A 23,078-nucleotide genomic window follows, 5' to 3' on the forward strand; every position below is an offset into this window, starting at 1 on the left:
AAACTTTCCTGAAACTCTAATAGCAAAGGAGGATGGCCAGTCCTTTTTTCACAATTTATTGATGCGGTATCTCCTGATCTTCTTAATACGGTCGAGAATGCAGTGATCACGATCCAGTAGCATCTGCTACTTTACACTTGAGAATAGTGCCACTGTAAAAGTGTCCTTGATATCTCCAGAGTTTGAGAACTTTATTCATTCTCTAGCTCCTCCAAGTATTCTAAGGTATGAGCAATTGTTTATGGCTGATCTAGGGGATCCAAAATCAAACCTCCTCAGATGTAATATCCCCTTTCAGATATTTTTTCTTGACACTAATGAAAGAGCATTCATTCATATTTTATCGCACCACTTGTGTATCCAATGGATGGCTCTGTCATTTGCTTCCTGTATATCTACACCAGATTATGCAGGTCCCAGTTGGCAGCAGCAGAGGATGTGGTCTAAGGTCTGGGGTGATTCACCACATGGCAATCGGCATTGGTGACATATCTCCCATCTGAAGTCTATCTCCTGTTTTCCCAACCTGGGATCTCTCTCTATTTAAGGTAATATACTCTTTTCTGTTAAGGATTGCTCCACAAGATAGATGTTTTTGCTTGGTGTCCATGAATTGGATGCCTTGGATCATTCATCTGGTTGACCCTTTCATTTTTGGTAATGGCATCTCATAAAATTTTAGGTGGTGTATTACTGGCCAGTCTATAAAGAGATCATAGGGTCTTTGCCTTTAGTTTGCTAGTGATTATTTGACAGGCTCTATAAAGCTCTGGATTCACTTTTTTTGCAAGGCACAATCTTTCCTACATTGGTGAACAATATTCTGCAGTACAATAGCAGAGGATAGATGTGAGCGAGGCAAGAGAGCGTGCTACAAATAGGAATGAATGGCGAGCGATTGTGACACAGTTCCGGTAGGCCCTGCTGCTGCCTCCGATGCCTTAGATGACCGCGGAGGTAGCAGCAGTAGGGGATTCAGCATTATGAAGCTTCATCTGTGGTGGATAATGTGGGAGGTTGGGCTGTGACACCCTAGCAGTACCAGCTGAACTCGGTTGAGTCCCTTGTTAGGCTGGGAGGAACGTAGAGAGTAGAGGTCCCCTTTTTGTTTTTGTTTCTTTGTTGATGTCGGCTACCACCCAAAATTGGGGGAAGTGCCTTGGTATATGTATGTACAATAGCAGATGGCTAGAGCTGTTCACTTAAGGGCTTTTGGATCTTCTCCCAGCTGGCATTGAGTGCTGTAATTTGCTGAGCAGGTTGTTTCTTGTTGATAGTTTTTTCTTTAATTTATGTGTTCTTTAAAGCTATGAGTTCTGATAACCGAATGTGCATGGGTATCTAATTCTGAAAGGTACCAATAAAACAGATGTGAACAGGAGTGACCATCAATAGCCTAAACATCACCTAAATTGGTCAGGAATTTAAGCTACACTAAAAAACAAATAACTTCATGACAGTTATTGCATTTAAACACTCCTAAGCTGAGGTGAAAGACAGAGCTGAAAAGTCAAATGCTGGCATCTGTGAAAAATATTAAGCTATGTTAGCTGAAAGAAGGGATTAAATTTAGAAAAACTAATTAAAATTAAATGGAAATGAAATCTCTTATAACTAAGAGGTGATGATACTGTATATGAAAACTTAACACTTCCTAGCCGTCAGGAAAGCTTGGATGGCGACATATGCCATATGAAGGCGATAGCATAAATATAACCCAATCCAAGAGCAGTCTTGAACAATAAATCAATCTCCATTATGTTAACACTATTACTAAGAATAGTGGATACCTAATCATAACTTTATTCTGGTTACCTAACAGAATGTTGATTTATCACAAAAGCTGACCAGAAACTGTTGATAAGCTTAGCAATGAGAATGAAGATGGTAGCTTGGTGCGAATTAGTTCAGATAGCATTGTCTCCAGTAGTAGTATTGGTTCTTGGTGATGCTGCGTCATCGATTGCCAAATGATTTCAGCATTGAAGGTGCTGTGACAAGTTTAATAATGTCTGAACCTCTAGGTCTCCCTTATACAGTACACAGTGAACCAGAGATTTTCCACACTAAAACATTGGCCCCAGAACAGGCGCGACAATATTTCTTTGATGATTTTATGTCTTATTGGATACCTTGCTCTAGCCTTTTACAGAAAAGTCTTTGGAGACCACACAGAACGTGTAATATTTGACCAAAAAAAAAAAGAAAAAAAAAATATATAACTCACAATTAGAGAAAGAATGATTAAGCTATAAATAGAATATCAATATTATTATATCATTGTAATCGGATTTTTGAGTATACAACACAGTCATTTTATTCCTTTATAAAAATTACGTAAAATGATAAGATACAAACACCTACTCTGTCAGTGATTGCCTTTGGCAGATAATTGTCCAAGTTGGGATAACCTGCCAGCTTTATACGTTTTTTCTTTCATGACGTGCAGTTTGTTTAAAAGTCGAGAGGGGTTACTTTACAGCAAAATCAAAAATTTGAAGATTACCTTATTGATTTGTAGCTACCCATCCTTGAATTCAGAACACCAAAATGTACGACATTACTTGAATATTTTGTTTAATCCACCCTGTATTTCAAGATATGTATTAATTTCTTGTCTTTTAATCTTTTTATATATTTTCTTCCCTAGATAAGACTGTGCAGCACCACTGTAGAATAGTAGAATTATTCCCACTGTAAGATAACATTTTCCAAACAGACCCCTATATAAAAAGATACAGCATTAAAAAGTCGTCATTTCAAAATATTTTACTGAAACATATCAAATACACAGAGATATTTTACTGACATGGAAATTACAAGCAACCATTACAACTTAAATGTAAAATACTGTATAGTCACAACACAAAAAATTATCCATATAGAGTTACTATGCTTAGTTGTCATTTTAATTTTTTTGATGACAGACTTAAAATTATCAAAATTATTGCAGCCTTATATGCACTGTCATAGCATTTGGGTTAAGTAGAAACTAGACAATACCACTACAGTATTGACTTTCACTGAGTGATTACACCTGGTTCTTTGATTAAATAAAATAACTAGAGTCCACCTCCTTACTTCAAAGTTAAAGACAAGATTCATTCTGTATTATAAGAAAATTAACTAAACTGACTAAAAAATATCATACAAGAATTGTTTCTAAGAAACATAATATTTATTGCTTAAAACATTAAAGATACTAATACTGACACTATAGCATACATCAATCTAAAAATAACAAAGACAAAAACTTATAGTAGGCATTAAAGCTCCAATTTAATTTGTCCTGGATTTGAATTACTCTGTATATTTTCACATATAAGATGACTTTTAACTTTTAAAATTCACCCGTAAAAATTGGGAGTAGGTTGGCCAGGGCATCAGCCACCTGTTGGGATACTACCGCTAGAGTTGTAGGGTCCTTTGACTGGCCAGAGAGTACTACCGTACATTGGATCCTTCTCTCTGGTTACATATTCTTCTCTGTCCTCATACACCCGGACAACACTGAGAATACCAAACAATTCTTCTTCTCTCAAGGAGTTAACTACTGCACTGTAATTGTTAAATAGTCATGTTCCTCTTGGTAAAGGTAGAAGAGACTCTTTAGCTATGGTAAGCAGCTCTTCTAGGAGAAGGACACAAACCATTGTTCTCTAGTCTTGGGTAGTGCCATAGCCTCTGTACCATGGTCTTCCACTGTCTTGAGTTAGAGTTTTCTTGCTTGAGGGTACACTATTCTATCTTATTTTTCCACTTATTGTTTAGTTAGTTTTTATAGTTTATATAAGAAATATTTATTTTAATGGTGTTACTGTTCTTAAAATATTTGATTTTTCCTTTTTTCCTTTCCTCACTGGGCTATTTTCCCTGTTAGAGCCCCTGAGCTTATAGCATCCTGCTTTTCCAACAGGGTTGTAGCTTAGCAAGTAGTAGTAATAATAATAATAATAATAATAATAATAATAATAATACAATTCTAAAAATCAAACCTAAGCGACGTTTTCCGTAAGTTAATCTCGGCCTTGGTTCAATAACCACTGACATACAGGTATAAACTGATGATAAGGCAATAAAATCCTTTTCACCTTATATGTTATCATCATATGTCATATAAATTCAATAAAGATTTCAGTTATTCCCTATATATATATATATATATATATATATATATATATATATATATATATATATATATATATATATATATATATATATACACTGTATATCAATACTGTATTGTGTTTTAAGGGTTCAAAACAGAATCTTAAGTGTATACAGAGGCCAGTGCTTGTTTGATGTAATGACCATATACAGTATGTTTAACCGTACTGTACTTAGTTTCTATGCCAGAAACAGAATTCGATGTTAGATAACCGTAGACGTGACTTTAAAAAATGGAATCAGGCAGTCTGCAGTTGGAGGTTGTACTGTTGACTCTTAATTCGCCTTGATTTGGCAAAAGGAATTGGTAAATTCCGAATTCTGACCGTGTATTGTTGTGCATAGGATAATACCCTCAGTAAGTTGAAACTTTTGTTTTGTTATAATTGCGAGTTTTACCAAGATACTTAAAAGTGCGGTTGGATATACATACGAGGAAAATGTTATCTTGGAAATTAATCTTATAAAGTAGTCTTTCTAATGGGTGAATATTTCATGTAATTTTGAGGTATCGCTTTTGTAATTTGTAGCATACAGTAGTATATCAGTTTCATGTTGTAACCGTTATAAACATTTCTTTTGCCTTGGGGGATAGTGTATACATACAGGTAGATAGATTATGTATGTAAATATATTTTCCAGCTTTTGTCCTGGAGTGGTTAAAGAGGATCTAGTTTAATGAGCATGTTCCAGGCATTTCGTATGCATGACGTTCCGAGGAGGAGTACTGTATGTCGTCCATTGCTGTAAATAGCAAGTAACTATGAGTTATTGTAGTTCGTAGACTCCAATTCACTCACAAGCGTTGATTGCAGAAAGCATGGATGCGCACATACAGTTTTATATGACTACCTCTCTAGACATACAGTAGTGTTGTTATACTTCATTGAAGGAATGGAAATTTGCATTGTATTGGTGAACAGAATATTACAGAAGAGTACAGTATTGTTATAAAGGCGGTACTATGGGATAGAACTTTACATTGTTGTAAGGTATTATTTATTGAGTGGAAATTTGTAGCATTGGGTTATTGAGGTATTTGTTCTCTGTTTTAGGAAGTATTTAAGAGTATAAAGCTCAATCTTTGATTCATAGAATGGTTTTTCTTTAACTGTGCATTTATTAATAAGTGTTTAAAAGCTTTAATATCACTTATTAATAACTGTTTATTTCACTCGGGCCATTACAGAAGTGCAAACTTACATAATACTCAAAGCTGTCCTATAAGACATGTTCATAATAAATCGCCTATTCGAGAAATAATTCCATATTAATGAAATCAACTTTTTTCAATGCGAGACTAGCTAAGAAAATGTAAACACTCGGATGATTTTGCCATCAGCCGATTTCAAGCTAAAATTCTGCTATATGCACACACATAAATAAGAAAGTACAGGGTATTATTAATACACTTTCAAACCTTACTCAAAAAATCTTATAACAAATAATTCAGAAATACCAATATGTTATAGACAAACACAGTTTTCATAGTCTATTAAACGATATTAGTGTCATTAGTTATCACTTAGATGTTTACATGGGTTTGATCGTTGTAATTGTAATAAAAACGTACACAAAACAGTGGTTTCCCTTTGAAAAGTTTGTATGAAAAACACGATACTGTGTAGAAGCGGTTTTGTTATTTTGTTTATTTTGAATTTCTTTTATTTTGAATTTTTAAGGATACAGTAAGTAAAACAAAATTTGAAACATCATTATCATCTTTACATAACCAATATCTCATTTATACCTGTTGCTGTAAAAGTTAGCTTAAATACATGTGGTTTTAAAATTTTGCTGTCATCTTATGCTGCACATATGATATAAATTCATTAAAATTTACCCAAAGTTTTAACCTCGTCTTACCTAAAGGTCGGTTTATACATGAAAATATGCTACAACATATTAAACCAGGATTCAAATGTCAAGTAAAACTGATATAAAACAACAGATTTCTCAATTTTAATTGTAATAGAGAAATGAGATCTAAAAATTCTGCAAGTGTCCTATCACCAATAGGAAGTTTCCCAACATATTTTGAAATGGCAATATTACAAATCCAGATATATTTCTGTTAGTGATATAGCAAGGACCATATTAGTTTTTCATCTTAAACATTTGTCTTTGTGCAGGAAAGGTGGAGAAATATAGGCAACAGAATATTAGATTAACCTTTTGAATCCCATAAAATATATTCTAAGTCCAGGTATTTTTAATATGCAAATCACTACGAGACTTAATCTACAACTGGTAATCTTTGTTTTCTATCATTAGAATTTTACAAAATTTGTAAAATTATATAACAATGGAAACAAAAGTTATTTAGCTACACACTATATCAAAATAATTTTTAGCACAAATAGTTTTTAATTTAACAAGTAAGACAACCCCAAAAGAAGACCTGGAATTTAGGGGAAAAATTTGTGTGATGGAGTGGGGGGATTGAAAGGGTTAATTCTAAACGTAATTGATTACAAAACAAAAAAGTGTTTATATTCACTGATATAGAACAAGACAGACTACAGAACTTTTCTTACAAATGGCACTGATGGGTCGTACATAAAAATTAAAGCCATTACCGACATCAGTAACCGACCAATTCTTAAACTAAAACAAATGCCATAGAAGCAGCAGCTTTCCATGATGGGTTATTTTAAAATACTGTACCTTGCACATGTCAGTTCTCTTATCATAGTAACTACATTGAGTCTCCTAGATAAGAACTTTCAACATAAACTTTCAAAAAATTCTAAGGCCCCTTAAATTTAAGACTGTAGAATAGTAACGGACCTTTCCTCTATTGCTAATAGCAATGATAACTAGCACCTAGGTATTTTAGTTTAATTTACACTAGGCACAATGAAAGTCTTTTGAAAAGTACTCTCATAATAACATGCCTGCTTTGCTTTACCTTCAAAGTTGTCTTTGCTTGAGAAGATAATCTGGTGTACTTTGTTATTTGCCTTTTCCAGTACAGTGGTAATATTTTTTCCTCTGTACTTTTCTAAAAGGCGACAAACTGTATCAACATAAATTGAACCTGAAAATAAATTATCATTAAAATGTCGCACAGCACAAAGATTTTATTTTAGTACTGTATTCTAAGCATGATAGACAAAAAGTATCTCTTAACCAAGAATTTTTCCATTATCCAAAATCCTACATTGAAGTTAATAATATAAAAAAGCAACTAATTATTTATATTCTAAAATAATAGCTCTGCTATTCTTCAAAATATCAAATTCTGAATGTAAAGATAGTCACATTATTCAGCATGAAAAAGACCTTACCTTCTTCAAGCATCCTAAAAGCATATTTATCAGGAAGAGTGGCATGTGCAATGAGCCTGTCCATTTCATAGTATACAGCAGTAATATTGTAAGCACTGCCTGGAATATCTGCAAACTGGGTAGCATTATCACCCATATTTTGGCCATCGATTGTCACTTCTATGGAACCTGCAAAAATGAAAAACATGCAAACACAGGTAGTTTTCAGTAACAGATAAACCCAGTTAGCAAAATTATTGTAAATTAGGTGTAAAAGGTACAGTAAATATATATCAAACAATAACTACATGAATGGAAACCTTAAGTGTTCTTCAATGTGTCTAACAACTTATCTTTTCAAATATCCTTGGCTTAAATTATTTTAAGTGGTACAGAATCTCAAAAACTGCAATTTTCTTCTTTGTGCTGTCTGGAGATCACAGAACCTATTTCCTCTTAGACATAGATTATACTACCTTCTCTAAACCATGACGTTTCAAATATTTAGTTTAACTCCCTCACTCAGGGACACTTTATTATATCTTTTGATTATTTTCATAACAGCTTAATACTGTATCTACAATCTATGAACACAATATGAAATACTTCCATGAATACAAACCTATCGATTTACTTGTGCTCTACAGTATTTCCCAAAGTAGTTTATTGGTACCCAAAAAATAAGGCCTTCTGTCGAGTAGAGACATCTCATGTCTTCTTCTCTCATGATTTTGTAGGATGTTACTATTAGATTCGATTTAAGGAGTCTATTATGTGGCCGGATGTTGAAATACACTACAGATAGTGCTTAAGGCTCTAGACTTATCTTTTATGGTTCCCAGCTACATTGCTCCCTTTTTTTTTACTTTCCATGTTCCCTTTGGTCTCTTACTACTTAACTGCTTAATGTCTTTACCTTTGCCTTGTGTGCATTTAAAATGGATTTTGACATAGGAAAAATCTATTTTTGGGTGAGATAACCAAGTCGTCCAGATGGAAGTTCAATGGCAGCTTTCTTCTTGGGATATTTCTGTGAGTGATATACCTTAGAGGTATCACAGAGTTCTAACCTCCGGAGCGAATATCACGAGAGATATCGCGTATAAATCAGGGACGTGTTAATAACAAGTCAAGGCTATCCTTCCCCAAATAGTTAACCTCGTCTCGAAGGATATGGGATAGGATTGGATACGTGGGCGAGAGAGCCATTACAACTCCCGATCTCAATGTGCTACAAATAATACGTTTCCTGAAGAACCATTCCAGGAGCAGCCATCACATGACGCAAGGCCTCACACTGAGAATTGGGAGGGGATGAAAAGTAACGGTCGAGCCATCAGGACAACATGGCTATCTCACCCAAAAATAGATTTTTGGGCTCAAGCCATGTCGTCTTGATGGAAGGTTCCTAATAGTAGCTTCCAAGGGATATATGTACTACAGTGATATTCCCAGAGAATTTACCTTTAGTTCTCCAGAATTCTAACTCCTGGCGCGAATATCCTTAACATTCTCTTAAGGATATCGCATAAATCAGGGGACGTATATCTTGATACGACACATAGCGATCTTCACCCCGAATAGCGTTTTCGCTTTGAGGGAGAAGAGTGGCAATTTTGGAAGGGGAGCCGTTATCAAGGTTACCCTACTTCCCATACTACTATTGAGTATCAAGATGGCAGACATTCCTAATTCTGTAGCGAATTCGCACGGTGGTGTTCCCTGTTGATTTAACTTTTTCGATCAATTCTGCAAAGGATTATTATGCAATCTCCCGCTTCTTTCGCCTCTGGAAAGTTGAGTATTGATTCTTTACAATGTGTATAATTTTAGCTCCTGTTTCACAGTGAAATTAGAGTAATTTATAGTGATTAGGAGCTAGGCCTGTTACCGGAGGCGCCATGGGCGCTGTCGTTCATTAGGCATGTGTTATTTAGTTAGTAGAATGACATTCCCTGTTGAAATACCATTAATTAATTAATTATGAAAGCTATTTAGGCAATTTATACTTGTACTGTTACCGGAGGCACCATGGGCGCTGTCATTCATTAGGCATGTGTTATTTAGTTAGTAGAACGACATTCCTGGTTGAAATACCATTAATTAATTAATTATGAAAGCTATTTAGGCAATGTATACTTGTAAAAATATTTATAATATGCATAATTTTCCTTTCCTATGTCGATCGTTTAAGTTAGAGTTTCGGTGATTTAGGTAACAGAGATCTCGTCTTGCCTAGGTAACCTAACCTAGGCGATGTGGTATACTTTCGGACATTTCCCCGGTTACCCTCTTGTATCGTTTTATCAATTCAGGCGGAGATAGATATCTCCTAAAATTATTATATAAACCAATATTCGTCTCCAGTGGAGATTTAAGGGTAATCCCTCCTTCCCTCTGAGTGTAGCCTTAGGTTACAACCCTAGTGGGTAATGCCTCGAGTTTTCATTCAGGCATGACTAGCCTAGGGTTTTCTGTCCCTTCCCTTAGCCGCAGATAGCAGGTTTTGGGATTCGGTCAGAACCTCAGAGTATATAATCTTGTGCCCGCAGCCGGCCAGCAGGGTGAACAGTCATTCCCCTGCCGGATAGGCTGCCGGCATAGGAGGCTAGCCCTCCCTAGGCCGCACTTGAAGTGGTTGTATGATGCCGCCACCTTCTCCCTGCGATCTAGAAGACTAGTCCTGTGCTCGCAGACCCGAGGCTGAAGAATAGACATTCTTCTGCCGCCTAGGATGGCGCCGGCACTGAAACTCTGTTTCTCCTTTGTTGAGAGGAGGCAGCACTGACGCCGTCCCCTTAACTGTATTGGCAGACCCTAGGCTGGAGAATAGAGATTCTCCTGCCACCTAGGATGGCGCCGATACTGAAACAGAGTTTCTTAAGGGTGTGGTAGGACCGGCAAACTTGCCGGCTCCTTCCACACCTCATACAGGACCCCCCTCCCTGTCCTTTAGTGATGGCCTAGCCATCGTAACTCTTTGGGCCGTTGTCCTGCAACCTCACCGATTGCCGGTGGGTTGTGGGGCCGGCCGGACTCCTACTTAACAGCTGTTTTCTGACTGCCTGCGGCTATGCCGGCTGCTGGCGGCCATGATAGCTGCAGGTGGCCATGCCGGCTGCCGGCAGCTAGGACAACTGCCGGCAGCCATGATGGCTGCTGCCGGCTTTGCCGGCTGCCGGCAACCATGACGACTGCCGGCGGCCATGTTTACTACAACTGCTGGCGGCTATGACGGCTGCCGGCGGCTATGCAGGCTGCTGGCTGCCATGTCATCTGCCGGCGGCTGGCGGCTGCCAGCAGCCATGATGACTGTTGGTGTTAAGTCTCTTCTGTCACCAAGGTTCTTCAGTCCCCCCTTGGACTGCTGGCCACAAGTGCTGTTGCCGGGGTACTAGCCTGGCCGGCGGTATGCCGGCCAGACCGGCACAGACAGGTGCTGACTCTGCCAGCTGTATGTCGACTGTACCAGTGCTGCCGGGTGCTTGCCTGCCGGCCATGTGCCGGCCGGACCTTGCCGGCGATGGTACTGGTGGTTGGATGGAAGCCTGAATGATACATTCTCCCCTTCCATTTGAACCTTCTTTCTGGGGAAAGGTAGTAAATTAGATATTTACATCCTTTTATTTAGTGTATACATACACATTAATAGGGCAGTCCTTCACTCCATGCTTTCTCTCTCTCTTTTAGCTAGCATGCTGGCCAGGCTGTGCCGGCAGGGACTAGCTATACCGGTTGGATTACAGTATATGTTTATGCAGTAGTCAGTATATTTGCAGTATAGTATATACTGCAGACAGAAAACTATTGTATATATTATACTAGTAGTTATCTTCCAATATATCTTGGGTATCCTTGCCCAGGCGTTTGCTGAGACCAATCCTATATTGAAAGAATAGAATTTCTCCAATATTCTGATTAGAAATCAGTTTACGTTTTACCTTACAATATCAAATAAATTAAAGGGCCGGTGGTAGTACACATTTTATCCTTAAAGGTTAGAACCCTTATCTTTGAGCTTCCTTGATCAGGAAACTCTATGGTTTTAATATTGGAAGGGAAGGCCACAGCAAATGGGCTGGGTAGGATACACAAATATATGTCTTTTATATTTCCTAGTCCAGTCGGCGTCATGTCGGCTGGACCGTGCCGCCAGACGCTAGCCATACTGGCAGCACACTGGCTGAACTACAATATATAATTATACAGTAGTTGGTAATTTGCAATATAGTATATACTGCAAACAGAAAACTATAGTATGAATATACAGTAGTTAATTTCTAACATATCTTGGGTACCCTTGTGCGGGCTTCTGCTGAGACCGATCCTATATTGGAGGAATAGAATTCTTTCAATACTCTGATTAGAAATCAGGTACCCTTACCCCACAGTGTTAAATAATTAAAAGGGGCAGTGGCAATGTAGTTTTTCTACCCCTAAGGGTTAGAACCCTTTCGTTCGAGTTCCCTTGATAAAGGAAATTCTTCATAGTTAATACTGAGAGGAGGTAACAGAAATTGCTTGCAAGGGATACACAAGTATGTGTCTCCCACTATCCCTTTTTAGCTTACTATCCTAAGCTATTTTAATTAAAAGATGACTATTACATATTGCTTATCGGTGAGATAATCAATTGTATACTAATTCTGCTTTCCTTTCTTTACAGGAGGAACCCCAGATGACATGTGTTGCGGTCTTTAGCAATATTAAGAGTAAGTACTTTTACAGTCATAATACATGCAGGTTTTGTGCCCCCTGCAATATTATTTCCAAATCCCTGCAATATTGGGACCCCCGAGTTTGCAATATCTGTCGGTCCTTAGTGTCCGAGGGTTTTGATAATCCCAAGTCATTGGAGTCTAGGGATGCAGCTCGTAAGAAACTACGCAATTGGGTGAGAGGGTTCCAGAAGATCTCTCCGGGACCATACCTACGTAATGATAGAATGTGTAGCTTACTATTCCCGAAGGCAAGTAGGGAAATAGTGGTGCCCCAGGCACGACTCGCACCTCCTTGCGTCCAGATAGCTTTTGGGACGGAGGGCAGGAAGCCCGTCCGGGAAGAAGAGGACAATGTCGTGTCGGAATTGCCTCCGTCTGTGCCAGCTCTGGAGCCGTTAACCTTGACATCTTCACCTTCTACCCCTCTATTAGACATAATGGACCAGTTACTGGCCCATATTAAGGGTCTAATAGAAAACTTTCGCAAACAAGGCGAAACGGAGGAAGCGAAACTCAAGATAGAGCTCTGTGAAGCTCCACTTGTCGCTCCCCAAGGGTCATACAAGCGACCCAGAGACCAAGACCTTCCGACATGCTCCAAAACCAATCCCTGAAGGTATGCGGAGCTTATGCCGATTTTAGACGGCAAACTCTACATCTCGGAGAAGATGGGTGCTGTTCCTTTAGACGAAATCCAGTTTTGGCCAAGCTTTAATGCTTTCCCTAATTGCTTCTTTCGACTGAAGCATGAACCAAAGCCATGAAAAGAAATGGAACTGAAGGTCGTCATGATTCTCGACCATGATAAGGCACAGGCTATCTTGTCAAGTAGCCTGAGAAAGGCGTGTTACTCTGTGTCGAAGGTGTTCGCACTAAGTAACAGACACCCTACCTTTCTTGCTCCTGCTTCAATAACATTCCCCTTTACGTGGAAGGCATTTAAATCTGTTGCCAAGGCAGTGGAGGCATGCAAACCATGTCCTGCACTCGAGGAGTGCAAGCCTCTGTCACTAGCCTTACCCATGCAGGAGAAGGATTGGAAGGAAGTCTACTTAACCTTTTCAAAGTCTACTTAACCTTTTCAGTAGGGAAACTAGACGCGTATGTCGCTGGACGACAGTTAAGCGAGAATCTCCCTAAATTTTCTGAGTTTCTTTTGTGCAAGGAACAAGAAACAAAGGAGAGATTTGGAGCCTCCCTATCCCTACAGAACTGCATAGAGTTGGGTTCAGCCTATCAAAGTACCCCAGACATCCTCATGGTCTTGGCCAAAATGCATATGGCCACCTTAGTAAAAGACCTATATGCTTTTATGAAGGCTAGGAGAGCCTGTAGGAAGTTCGTGTTCGCTGCCGCAACAGTGAAACATGAAACCAGGAAGCTGATATCTTCCAACATCTGGGGTAGAAACCTCTTTCTAAACGAGGTAGTCAAAGAGGTGATTGAGAAAGCCACCACGGAGAATATGGGACTTCTTCAGAAGTGGGGCATCTCTTCAAAGTGAAAGTCTTAACACGCATGTGGGTTCCCAACCTAAAAGGAAGACGGAAAAGTCTAGAATTTTTCCTCGGGCTGTTCAACAACACCCCACAGTTTCAATGACTGCGGTGCCGCAGGCAAGCGGTCGAAGAGGTAAACCTGATCAGTCGAAGCAAAGAGACGCTTCCGGTAGGAGAGAGGTTCCTTCAGGATCCTGGACCTTCGATCTTTGGGTCCAAGGCCTAATCAAGATGGGACTAGGATGGAAAATAGACATGCCTCCACCATCATTTCCTCAACTCTTCCTACACTCCAACCCCGTTCTAGAAGAGTATACCTTAGAGCTCTAGAGCATACAGGTGGTAAGGAAAGTATAGTCCATCGAATTCCAGGGAAGGCTGTTTGGTGTTCACAAAAAGGACTCAAGAAAACTCAGAGTCATTCTGGACTTGTTGCCACTCAACAAGTTCAAATAAAACAGCAAGTTCAGAATGTTAATCCTTCTGAACATAAGGACCCTATTTCAAAAAGGGGTGTTCACAGTCTTGTCAGACCTGAAAGATGCCTATTGGCAGCTTCCAGTCAGTCGCCCCCTCTCCTCCTACCTAGGATTCAAGTTACAGAGGATAACGTATGTCCTAAGAAAGATACTTGTCGGACTAAACACAGTCCTAAGTATCTTCACGGAATTGGTGGACACAGTCACGCAATAACCAAGCCTAGAAATGGTTCAGGTAACAAAGTACCTGGACAAAAGGCTGGTGCGGGCAGCACCCGAAGTGGCTGGTCTACGAGCATCCAAGGAAGTGATCCAGTTCCTGGAACATCGAGGATGCAAAATCAGCTTAAAGAAGTCTCGATTCTCTCCAGCTCAAAGGCTTCAACAGTTAAAAAACCATCGAAACCTGAGGTCACACCGGCTCTCCTTTCCCTTAGGGATGTAAAAGGAGATCGCAGGTTTGGTCAAGAGACTATGGTAATCAGTCGGGATTCCAAGACGCTAACAGGAAAGAGTTCTGAACTCTCTCCAGTTCACAATAGTGACAGACCTAGTGCTAAGAGCACAGCTGAAAGATGCGTTAAGAGTCTGGAGAAGATACGCATCAAACGCTCGAAGAGATCTAAAATGACCGATATCGGTCTTTCCTTGATCGCTTCCCAAACAATGGTCAAAGGCCAAAAACCTATTGAAGACCGTGCCCTTGCAACTACCTCGACTATTGAAGATCATCCGCATGGATTCCTAGTCGGAAGAATGGGGTGTTCACTCCCATCTGAGGAAAATCCAAGGGACTTGGTAGTCCTGTCGTGGTTGGGGAAACACTCTCCACGCAGATCAGACCTCCTCAGGCTGATCTGGGTCATCGAAGCGATAATGAGACATTGAAACCGACGAGGCTTGAGAGCGTCTCATATAGTTTAGGTGATGTTAGCCATCCCTTGCCTAAAGGGATGGCACCTATCAGCAGTTCATGTACAATCGATCCGCAATGTGACAGTGGATGCTCTACTCAGGCTCAAGCTGATAGAGTTAGAATGGTCCACAGACGCAGACCTATTCTCTCCCAGATGGGAACAAGTTCCCGAGTTGCAGATCGACCTCTTCGTGACGAGCGTCATCAAGAAACTACCTCGACATGTAGCCCCATACGAGGATCCTCTAGAGGAGATAACAGACACCATGTCTCTAGTATGGAAGGGATGGACTAAGGAATTCCTCTTCATCCCATCCAATCTCCAGCTGAAGGTCCTCAACATGCTGAGATCCTTCCAGGGAGGGGTAGCTCTGGTGGCTCCCAAATAGCCCAAGAGCAACTGGTTCCCTCTAGTGAAGGAACTGAGGCTGAGGCTGGCCCTAGTACTGAACCCAGCACTATCTCAGAGGGTTCAGAAGTTAATTGCCTTCGATTTATCACAGAGAGCCCAAATCCTTCATTTCATGATTTTCTTGCCCTAGTGGTTAGGAAAAGATTTGGGATCTCAGAAGGCAATATAGAATTCTTAGACGAATACAAATCTAAGTCAACTAGAAGACAATATAGGCCGTGGGGCATGCTGACAAAAGATGCCTAAATATTGAGTTTGATTGACCCTCCTCGCAACTACCTGAAAACACTTGTTCTAATGTAATTTTGGGGTGCTCTTTCCAAAAATGCAATGTTCTCCTCTGTAAAGTTGCACATTAACCCACTACAGGCGAAATACATTAACCTATGAAATTCAAATTTTCTCCACTGAAGGAATGTTTTTTTTCACAATTTCTGTCCATGGTTTACCAAAAAGGATATCTTAAAAGAAAGACTATGATATTAAGATAAGTATACAATTATATAGACATTTTATTTTTCTACAAATTACATAATACAGTTTTAAAAAAATAGTCGTCTTCTCTATCAGGGAATATGCCTAATGCTGATACAGTTTCCGTTTGTGCTAGATAAAAAGTGTTTTTTTTTTTCATTTAAAGTAACTTTTTGTAAAAGACATTTTTCGTAAAATCAAAATTGTTAGTAATGTCCATTTCAGTCCATGCTCATGCTCAACCTCGAAAAATCGTGCCTGATTATAATCATTTTCAACTTACTCATAGCTCGCCTTCCTCGTTAATGTCATCATCAGAATCGGTGTCTTGTATCAAGCTATCTTCATCTATATATATATATATATATATATATATATATATATATATATATATATATATATATATATATATATATATACATATATATATACATATATATACATATACATATATATACATATACTGTACATACATACATACATATACATATACATGCATACATATACATATATATACATACATATATATATATATATATATATATATATATATATATATATATATATATATATATATATACATGCATACATACATATATATACACACCTATATATATATATATATACATACATACATACATATATATATATATATATATACATACATACATATACATACATATATACATATACACATATACATACAGATACATATATATATGCAATATTGATCAACGAAACTGAGTTACGAACCTTTTTAACCAACACTACAGCAAAATACCAGAAACGGAAAAGAATTTGATGTCTTGAGTTGAGATAATGTTGAGTTATGATGATGTAAAGTGGAATTGTACCTTTTAAAACACCTATCTTCCGCATCCGAGAGAAATATGGCACCTGCGCATTAGAGATGTGGCAAGAGCGCGAGATTCCGTTTCTAATGCTCTTATTGGATAAGAACCTGTGCAGAGCCATCTAGTGGCAAGAAATTGAACTAAATTCTGTTGAATATTAGGAGGCTAATAATTAGTAATTACTAATTAATGTGCAAGTTATTTTTGGAGAACATTGTATTTTTTTGTAGCTAAGAACATACTGAATAACATATAAAAAAATTGGATAGTTGCTGGGTGGGTCAAATAAAAGTGAACAATATTGCTGTATGCCCCACGGCCTAATATGAGTCATCTTGGAAAAAGTGGGTTGCTTTTGTAAAAGCAAAAGGACTGAAAGAAATTTCAATGAACTTCTGTCTGTCCTTCTTTGTCCACCTTCATAATCAAGGTCTGGCAGCCAACACGATAACTATGTGCAAGTCAGCCTTGACTAGACCTCTTCTATATGCCTTTCAAGTGGATCTGGCAAATGAAAACTTTAATAAGATTCCGAAGGCATGCGCAAGGCTTAGGCCTGCGGCACCTCCAAACCCCATCTCATGGTCTTTGGACAAGGTCCTACATTATGCCTCATCTGTGAACAATGAAGATTGTTCCCTCAAGGATCTAACCCAGAAGGTTATTTTTCTGTTCGCTATAGCCTCTGGGACTAGAGTTAGTGAAATAGTAGCCCTATCTAGAAATGAGGGCCACATTCCGTTCACAGAAGCTGGAGAACTGAATCTCTTTCCTGATCCAACCTTTCTCGCTAAGAACGAGCTACCCACTAAGAGGGGTGGGGTCCTTGGAGAATCTGCCCTCTGAAGGAAGATGTCTCTCTATGTCCTGTAGAGTGTCTAAAGGTCTATCTTCGTAGAACTTCAGACTTCAGGGGAGGACAGCTCTTTAAAGGAGAAGCCTCTGGATCAATCTTATCCCTAAAACAACCGAGGGCGAAGCTCACCTACTTTATTTGCAGAGCAGATCCTGACAGTACACCTGCAGGTCACGATCCAAGGAAAATTGCTTCATCACTGAACTTTTTTCAGTATATGGACTTTGAGCGTCTTCGCTCATACACTGGATGGAAATCATCCAGAGTGTTCTACAAACACTATACTAAGCAGGTCCATGAACTGAAGCATTATGTGGTGGCGGCAGGTAGTGTATTAAAACCTGTCGTCTAATTACTGCGATGAACAGTGAATTAATTGGGACTATCAATTAAAGGGAAAAAGGTGTCAATACTTCTGGTGTGATAACCCTTTAAGTGAGTGTTACCATGGTGACACTAAATCTGTTCAAAATCTCAGGTGTGGAATTATACAGATAACACTTGTGCCATGTGTACGTAGTACACAGTGTTGATAGGATACAACATTTACAGAAATTATAAAGCAAAAATTTATTAAAATTTTTCAGTCTTAGAGTGGCACTCATCATTTCTTCCCTTTCAAAGGGGGAAAATAATTTCTGTATACTGTACGTTGCCCGTATAATTCCTTTATCATGTTACATTCGTTTCACTTGTTATTTCATTTAGTCATTTATTAGAAATAAATGTCTATTAGAATGTAATTGCGTCCTAATTCGCCCGGCAATTTGCATATTTAAGATGTTCTTTGACTTACTCATGTAAGTAAACCTCATATCATTGTATGCTTACAAACAATGCATATAGTGGAAACTGATATTGTTCCGACAATATATACAAACCATGAGACCGTTTGTAAACCCAGTGAATACTTATGTTTGTTCATACAATACTGTATATGCTAACCTTGAGGCCCCTTTTCTACCGTCTAGTATGATTCTTCCCTGTAGAGGGCAGGAAGCACTAACATGGTCTATGATTAGTGATAATGATGGATAACGGTAACGTCATTTGTCTCAAATGGTCCAGATGACCATAGAAAAATTGTCCCAAGGTTAAGGCACCAATGAAAATCTACAGATACAGTAATGCTCTGATACACTTCCATCAGGACGACATGGCTTGAGCCCAAAAAACAGATTTTGAGCAAAGCGAAAAATCTATTTTTGGGTGAGATAGCCATGTAGTCCTGATGGACCCACCCTACTTTTCTATAGAAAAGGTCTTTGCAGAATCCCTCCCGAAACTACTATATCTGTTGCACCATGCTCAATGCTACAAGGAATGTCCGCCATCTTGGATATGGTGCCATCTTGATACTCAATAGTAGTATGGGAAGTAGGGTAACCTTGATAACGGCTCCCCTTCCAAAATTGCCACTCTTCCCCCTCGAAGCGAAAACGCTATTCGGGGTGAAGATCGCTATGTGTCGTATCAAGATATACGTCCCCTGATTTATGCGATATCCTTAAGAGAATGTTAAGGATATTCGTGCCAGGAGTTAGAATTCTGGAGACCTAAAGGTAAATTCTCTGGGAATATCACTGTAGTACATATATCCCTTGGAAGCTACTATTAGGAACCGACATGGCTATCTCACCCAAAAATAGATTTTTCGCTTCGCTCAAAATGTGTTTTTCCTACTGTAGTTTACGTTTAACAGATACTCATGAGTGGCCGAGGCAAGGGACATGACAACACCCTAGAGAACGTTCATATATACGTATATTACATTCGGTGTTCAAGGCCCCCTCCACCCAAGCTAGGACCAGGAAGGGCCAGGCAATGGTTGCTGATATTCAGCATTTAGATCTATTGGCTCCCCCCCCCCCCCAAGCACACACCAATCCCTATAGGACAGTGAGGTTGCAGATACTACTAGAAACTATAGGGATAGATCAGTTTCAAACTCCTTTCCCAAAGATTGCAAGACAGACACATTCCTAATAGGCTATCCCAACCAATCTAGACCTTTGTTTCCATCTTTGAAGCCTTCTCTTCACAAATAAAAGTACTGCAACCATCCAATTAGGATTTTATTCGGCTAATATTCTATTTGCATATTACCAATTCTGAGCTGATCGGTCAAATATTTTTTAGGATTCAAATGAAACGTTCAGATTCAACTAGTGTCCCTTTACATAATAAATAAGATGATCTTGAATTCTGTTTCTGAAACCCTCTCTTCCCAAACAAACATTCTCCAATCAATAGTATTATGCATCAACACTAATTAAAAACTGAATGAGGGAAGCATCTTAAAAAACAATTTCCTAACTGAGGCAAACTTTTCAATTTTTCCTTTAGTTTGGCTGATGAGGTTTTAATTAATCACCTATTTTCCTGAGGAAATCTTATTCTGACTCCCTTACAAGGTGAAATTTTTACGGTGAGCTCTTTTAATTACAAAAATAAAATATTTCTTATAATACACTACTTACACACCGCTCAAATTATAAAAAAGTACTTTTATATTTTTAGTACAGTACTGTATTGTTACCTAGTCCTTGCTTTTTGTAGGGGATTTCTTCGAGCCATTCAAAATGGAGGAAGTTTCAGGTTCTAATGAAATATGTAATAAAGTTTTCAGTGCTATTATCTACATCCATGCAATTGAAGTTGTAACCAAATTTGCCCTGAGTATTTGTTGAGAGTGAGGAAGCAAGTCAACGCAGATCCACCTTTCACCTAAGGGTCCCGCTCCTTTGATCACAGGTTCATCATAAGAAGAGCTTCAAGAGGGGACCAGTCCTTTATCAAAAATGTGCTGCATTTCAAGATAGTGTACACAATACTGGTAAGTGGAGGTGGATATTGCCCTTCCACTATTAGCTCCAATGCCTAGTGTCTCCAATTACCCACAAATGCGGGAAGTTGAAATCAGATCACTATAGCCCGACTCTTGACAGACAAATTCTGAACCCTAATGGGTCTGTTGAGGGTGAAAGTCACATTCAAGGATTCTTAGACAAGGCAGTACTATATCAAAGTTATCGAATGCCTACGCTGATATATGGAGAAATAACGATAGAAAGAATTACCTTATAGGGGTAGCAATATACTGTGTATTCTTCCATTCTTCATTGCACTACACAAGCAACATAATGCTTGACCATTAGGTAAGGATTAATGGGTTTGTCTTATTGGGTTTATTTAATGAAAAGTGCATCTACTGCTAGTTAGATGTGCACTAGTTTAGTGAAAAAACTAGCAGTGATCAAGATATTGGGTTTTTCCCTCTAATACTGTATAGCTCCTAAACACTCGGTTAATGATAGATACCAACTGAGAGATAATAATTATTAATGGTCTTTAATTAAGAGCAAATCATGTATTCTGGATTAATTTTTATATTATCAGCAGGTAAAAATTGGACAAAACTTACCTTCTTTCCTAACTTCAATTCTTCCTTCCCCTTGGCAAGAACACATGAAAAATAACTTGGGTTTTTTCCGGAAATTTTCAAGCTTACAGAAGCTGTTAATAACTTCATTTTTCTTATGGAACTCTCCACATCCTAATTTAATTTCATCCTTGTTCCCATGTGACATGAACCAAAACACAAGAGAATCATAAAAATGATACTTGAATTTTTCCAATTCGTCTCTGCACTCTTGTAAATGTTCTAAAGTTGGATTTTTCACAACTTTTACTGTAAAGCCAAGTGACTTTTCAAATACTTCCTTAACTTTTCTAATTTCACTTTCGGCACCCTCTCTTTCATTCGTTACACAAAACACTAGACAATATCCTGTAGGTTGGCATGCATTTGGATATGTAGAAAGCTTATCAATGATGTATTCCATTTTACCTGTATCACCTTCATCTAGTTCACTTGCATTTACTTCCTGAAGTAATTCTTCAAAATTGTTGGTGTATAATCGATTGTGTAGGTCATTCATTTCTAGCATACGTATGATACAAAAAAACAATGCTTCCTTGAAACCCTCAACTTTTTCTACTTTATCCAGTGAAACTTCAAGTGATTTCCATTTCAGTTTTAGTGGCTCCAAATCTTTGTTACTAAAGAGTTTATCGGATAGTGTCATCGAGATTTCCTTACATCTCACCTTTTCATACATTAAATAGACAAGTTTTTCTGACATGACATCACAAACATGGATTATTCGAAGATTTTCTGCATAGATGAGGAAGCTCCCTTGACATTCTGCTTCACTGAGAAAAAGCAATTTTTGTGCCTGCAATTCCTTTTCCTTCAGTTTTGTGTAATCTACTCCAAATGTCTTACATGCCTTAATAAGTGTGAGTATCTCTTGTTCCTTTGTGCGAACAGCTTCATTTGCTCCTTCAACTGGCACTTTAAAGAATGGATACTCATACAACTCCTTAATCCTTGCCTCTAATACTTCTCTAACTTCAGAAATATTCTCATTCTTCATGAAGGACATGAATGCAGACATTCCTTCCTGCACCCTCCTTATGTTCTGTTGCTGGAAGAATTCACTTTTATCTGTAGATTTATCACCATTGTCTAAAGAAAACAGTAGTTTCACTAATGTTTTATTTGAAATTTCCTTAAGGTTTATGGCAGATTCCTTTGCTTTATTTTTTTTTGAAGAGCAATTCCCATCACCTGAAAGAGTAAATAGATTGTTTCATTACTTTATTTCTTAATTGAATCTTAAATTTTATAATTGATATTGGAAAACTACAACATTTTAAGATAATTTGTACTTTTCCTAGCGATACAAACTCGAGTCATTTATATGGGTTTATTCCTACAGTGTGTCAATTTTCTACGACCAGAGCAAAATAAGACAAAGGAGCTTTATTGGTAGCTATAATAGCTTACTATGCAACTCCACTGCTGGTCAGTGCTATGCGCTGTGCGAGGCAAGCTTCACTCTATACTGGTCAAAACTTATGGGGTGGATGAGGTGGGGCCTTTGCATTAATAAGTCAGGTTTGTATAGCTAAGAAAATACAAATTCTATCAAAAATTTGTAGTAGTTCTGACGCTAAATAAATACAAACCCTTTAGCTATTTATAGGAATTATCTTTCGGCAAAGCTGGAAGAGTGGCCATAAACTTTTAAGCAAAGTATAACTACCGGCCCGTTAGTTACACCCATTACCCTTCTCACTCACACACTAGTGTTGCCTTCTCACTTTTGTTTTTAGCTCAGTGCAGAGCAGACGTAGTCTCTCTCCTCCTCCCCAACAGACTTTGCCATTTGAACTAATTCTTTCCTTTCCAAGACTTTGCCATTTGAACTAATTCTTTCCTTAGCTTTCTCTTTTCAGGCGTGCTTGTATCTTCTTCCTACCGTCCATCATGCAGACTTGTCCAGGACCCGATGGGCGCACCTGCGGGACCATCATGTCCTCTGCCAAGACAGACCCGCATTCATTTTATCCGGCTTGCCGAGGA

The 23,078-nt window shown here is 38.4% G+C and overlaps 1 protein-coding gene across 1 annotated transcript in view; it reads right to left on the reverse strand.

The window, feature by feature from the left end:
- Positions 1-5,808: 5,808 nt before the first annotated feature.
- LOC137629434 (uncharacterized) overlaps positions 5,809-23,078 on the reverse strand; it is a 124,588-nt gene continuing 107,318 nt past the window's right edge. Inside the window, exons 4-6 of the mRNA XM_068360682.1 lie at positions 21,072-22,280; positions 7,458-7,625; positions 5,809-7,207 (exon numbers count right to left, since the gene is read on the reverse strand). Of these exons, the coding sequence (XP_068216783.1) occupies positions 7,008-7,207; positions 7,458-7,625; positions 21,072-22,280 (1,577 nt within the window). The 3' untranslated portion in view covers positions 5,809-7,007. The remainder of the gene's footprint in view (positions 7,208-7,457; positions 7,626-21,071; positions 22,281-23,078) is intronic.

The sequence above is a fragment of the Palaemon carinicauda genome, chromosome 37 (assembly GCF_036898095.1).
Source record: "Palaemon carinicauda isolate YSFRI2023 chromosome 37, ASM3689809v2, whole genome shotgun sequence".
NCBI classification, from domain to species: domain Eukaryota; kingdom Metazoa; phylum Arthropoda; class Malacostraca; order Decapoda; family Palaemonidae; genus Palaemon; species Palaemon carinicauda.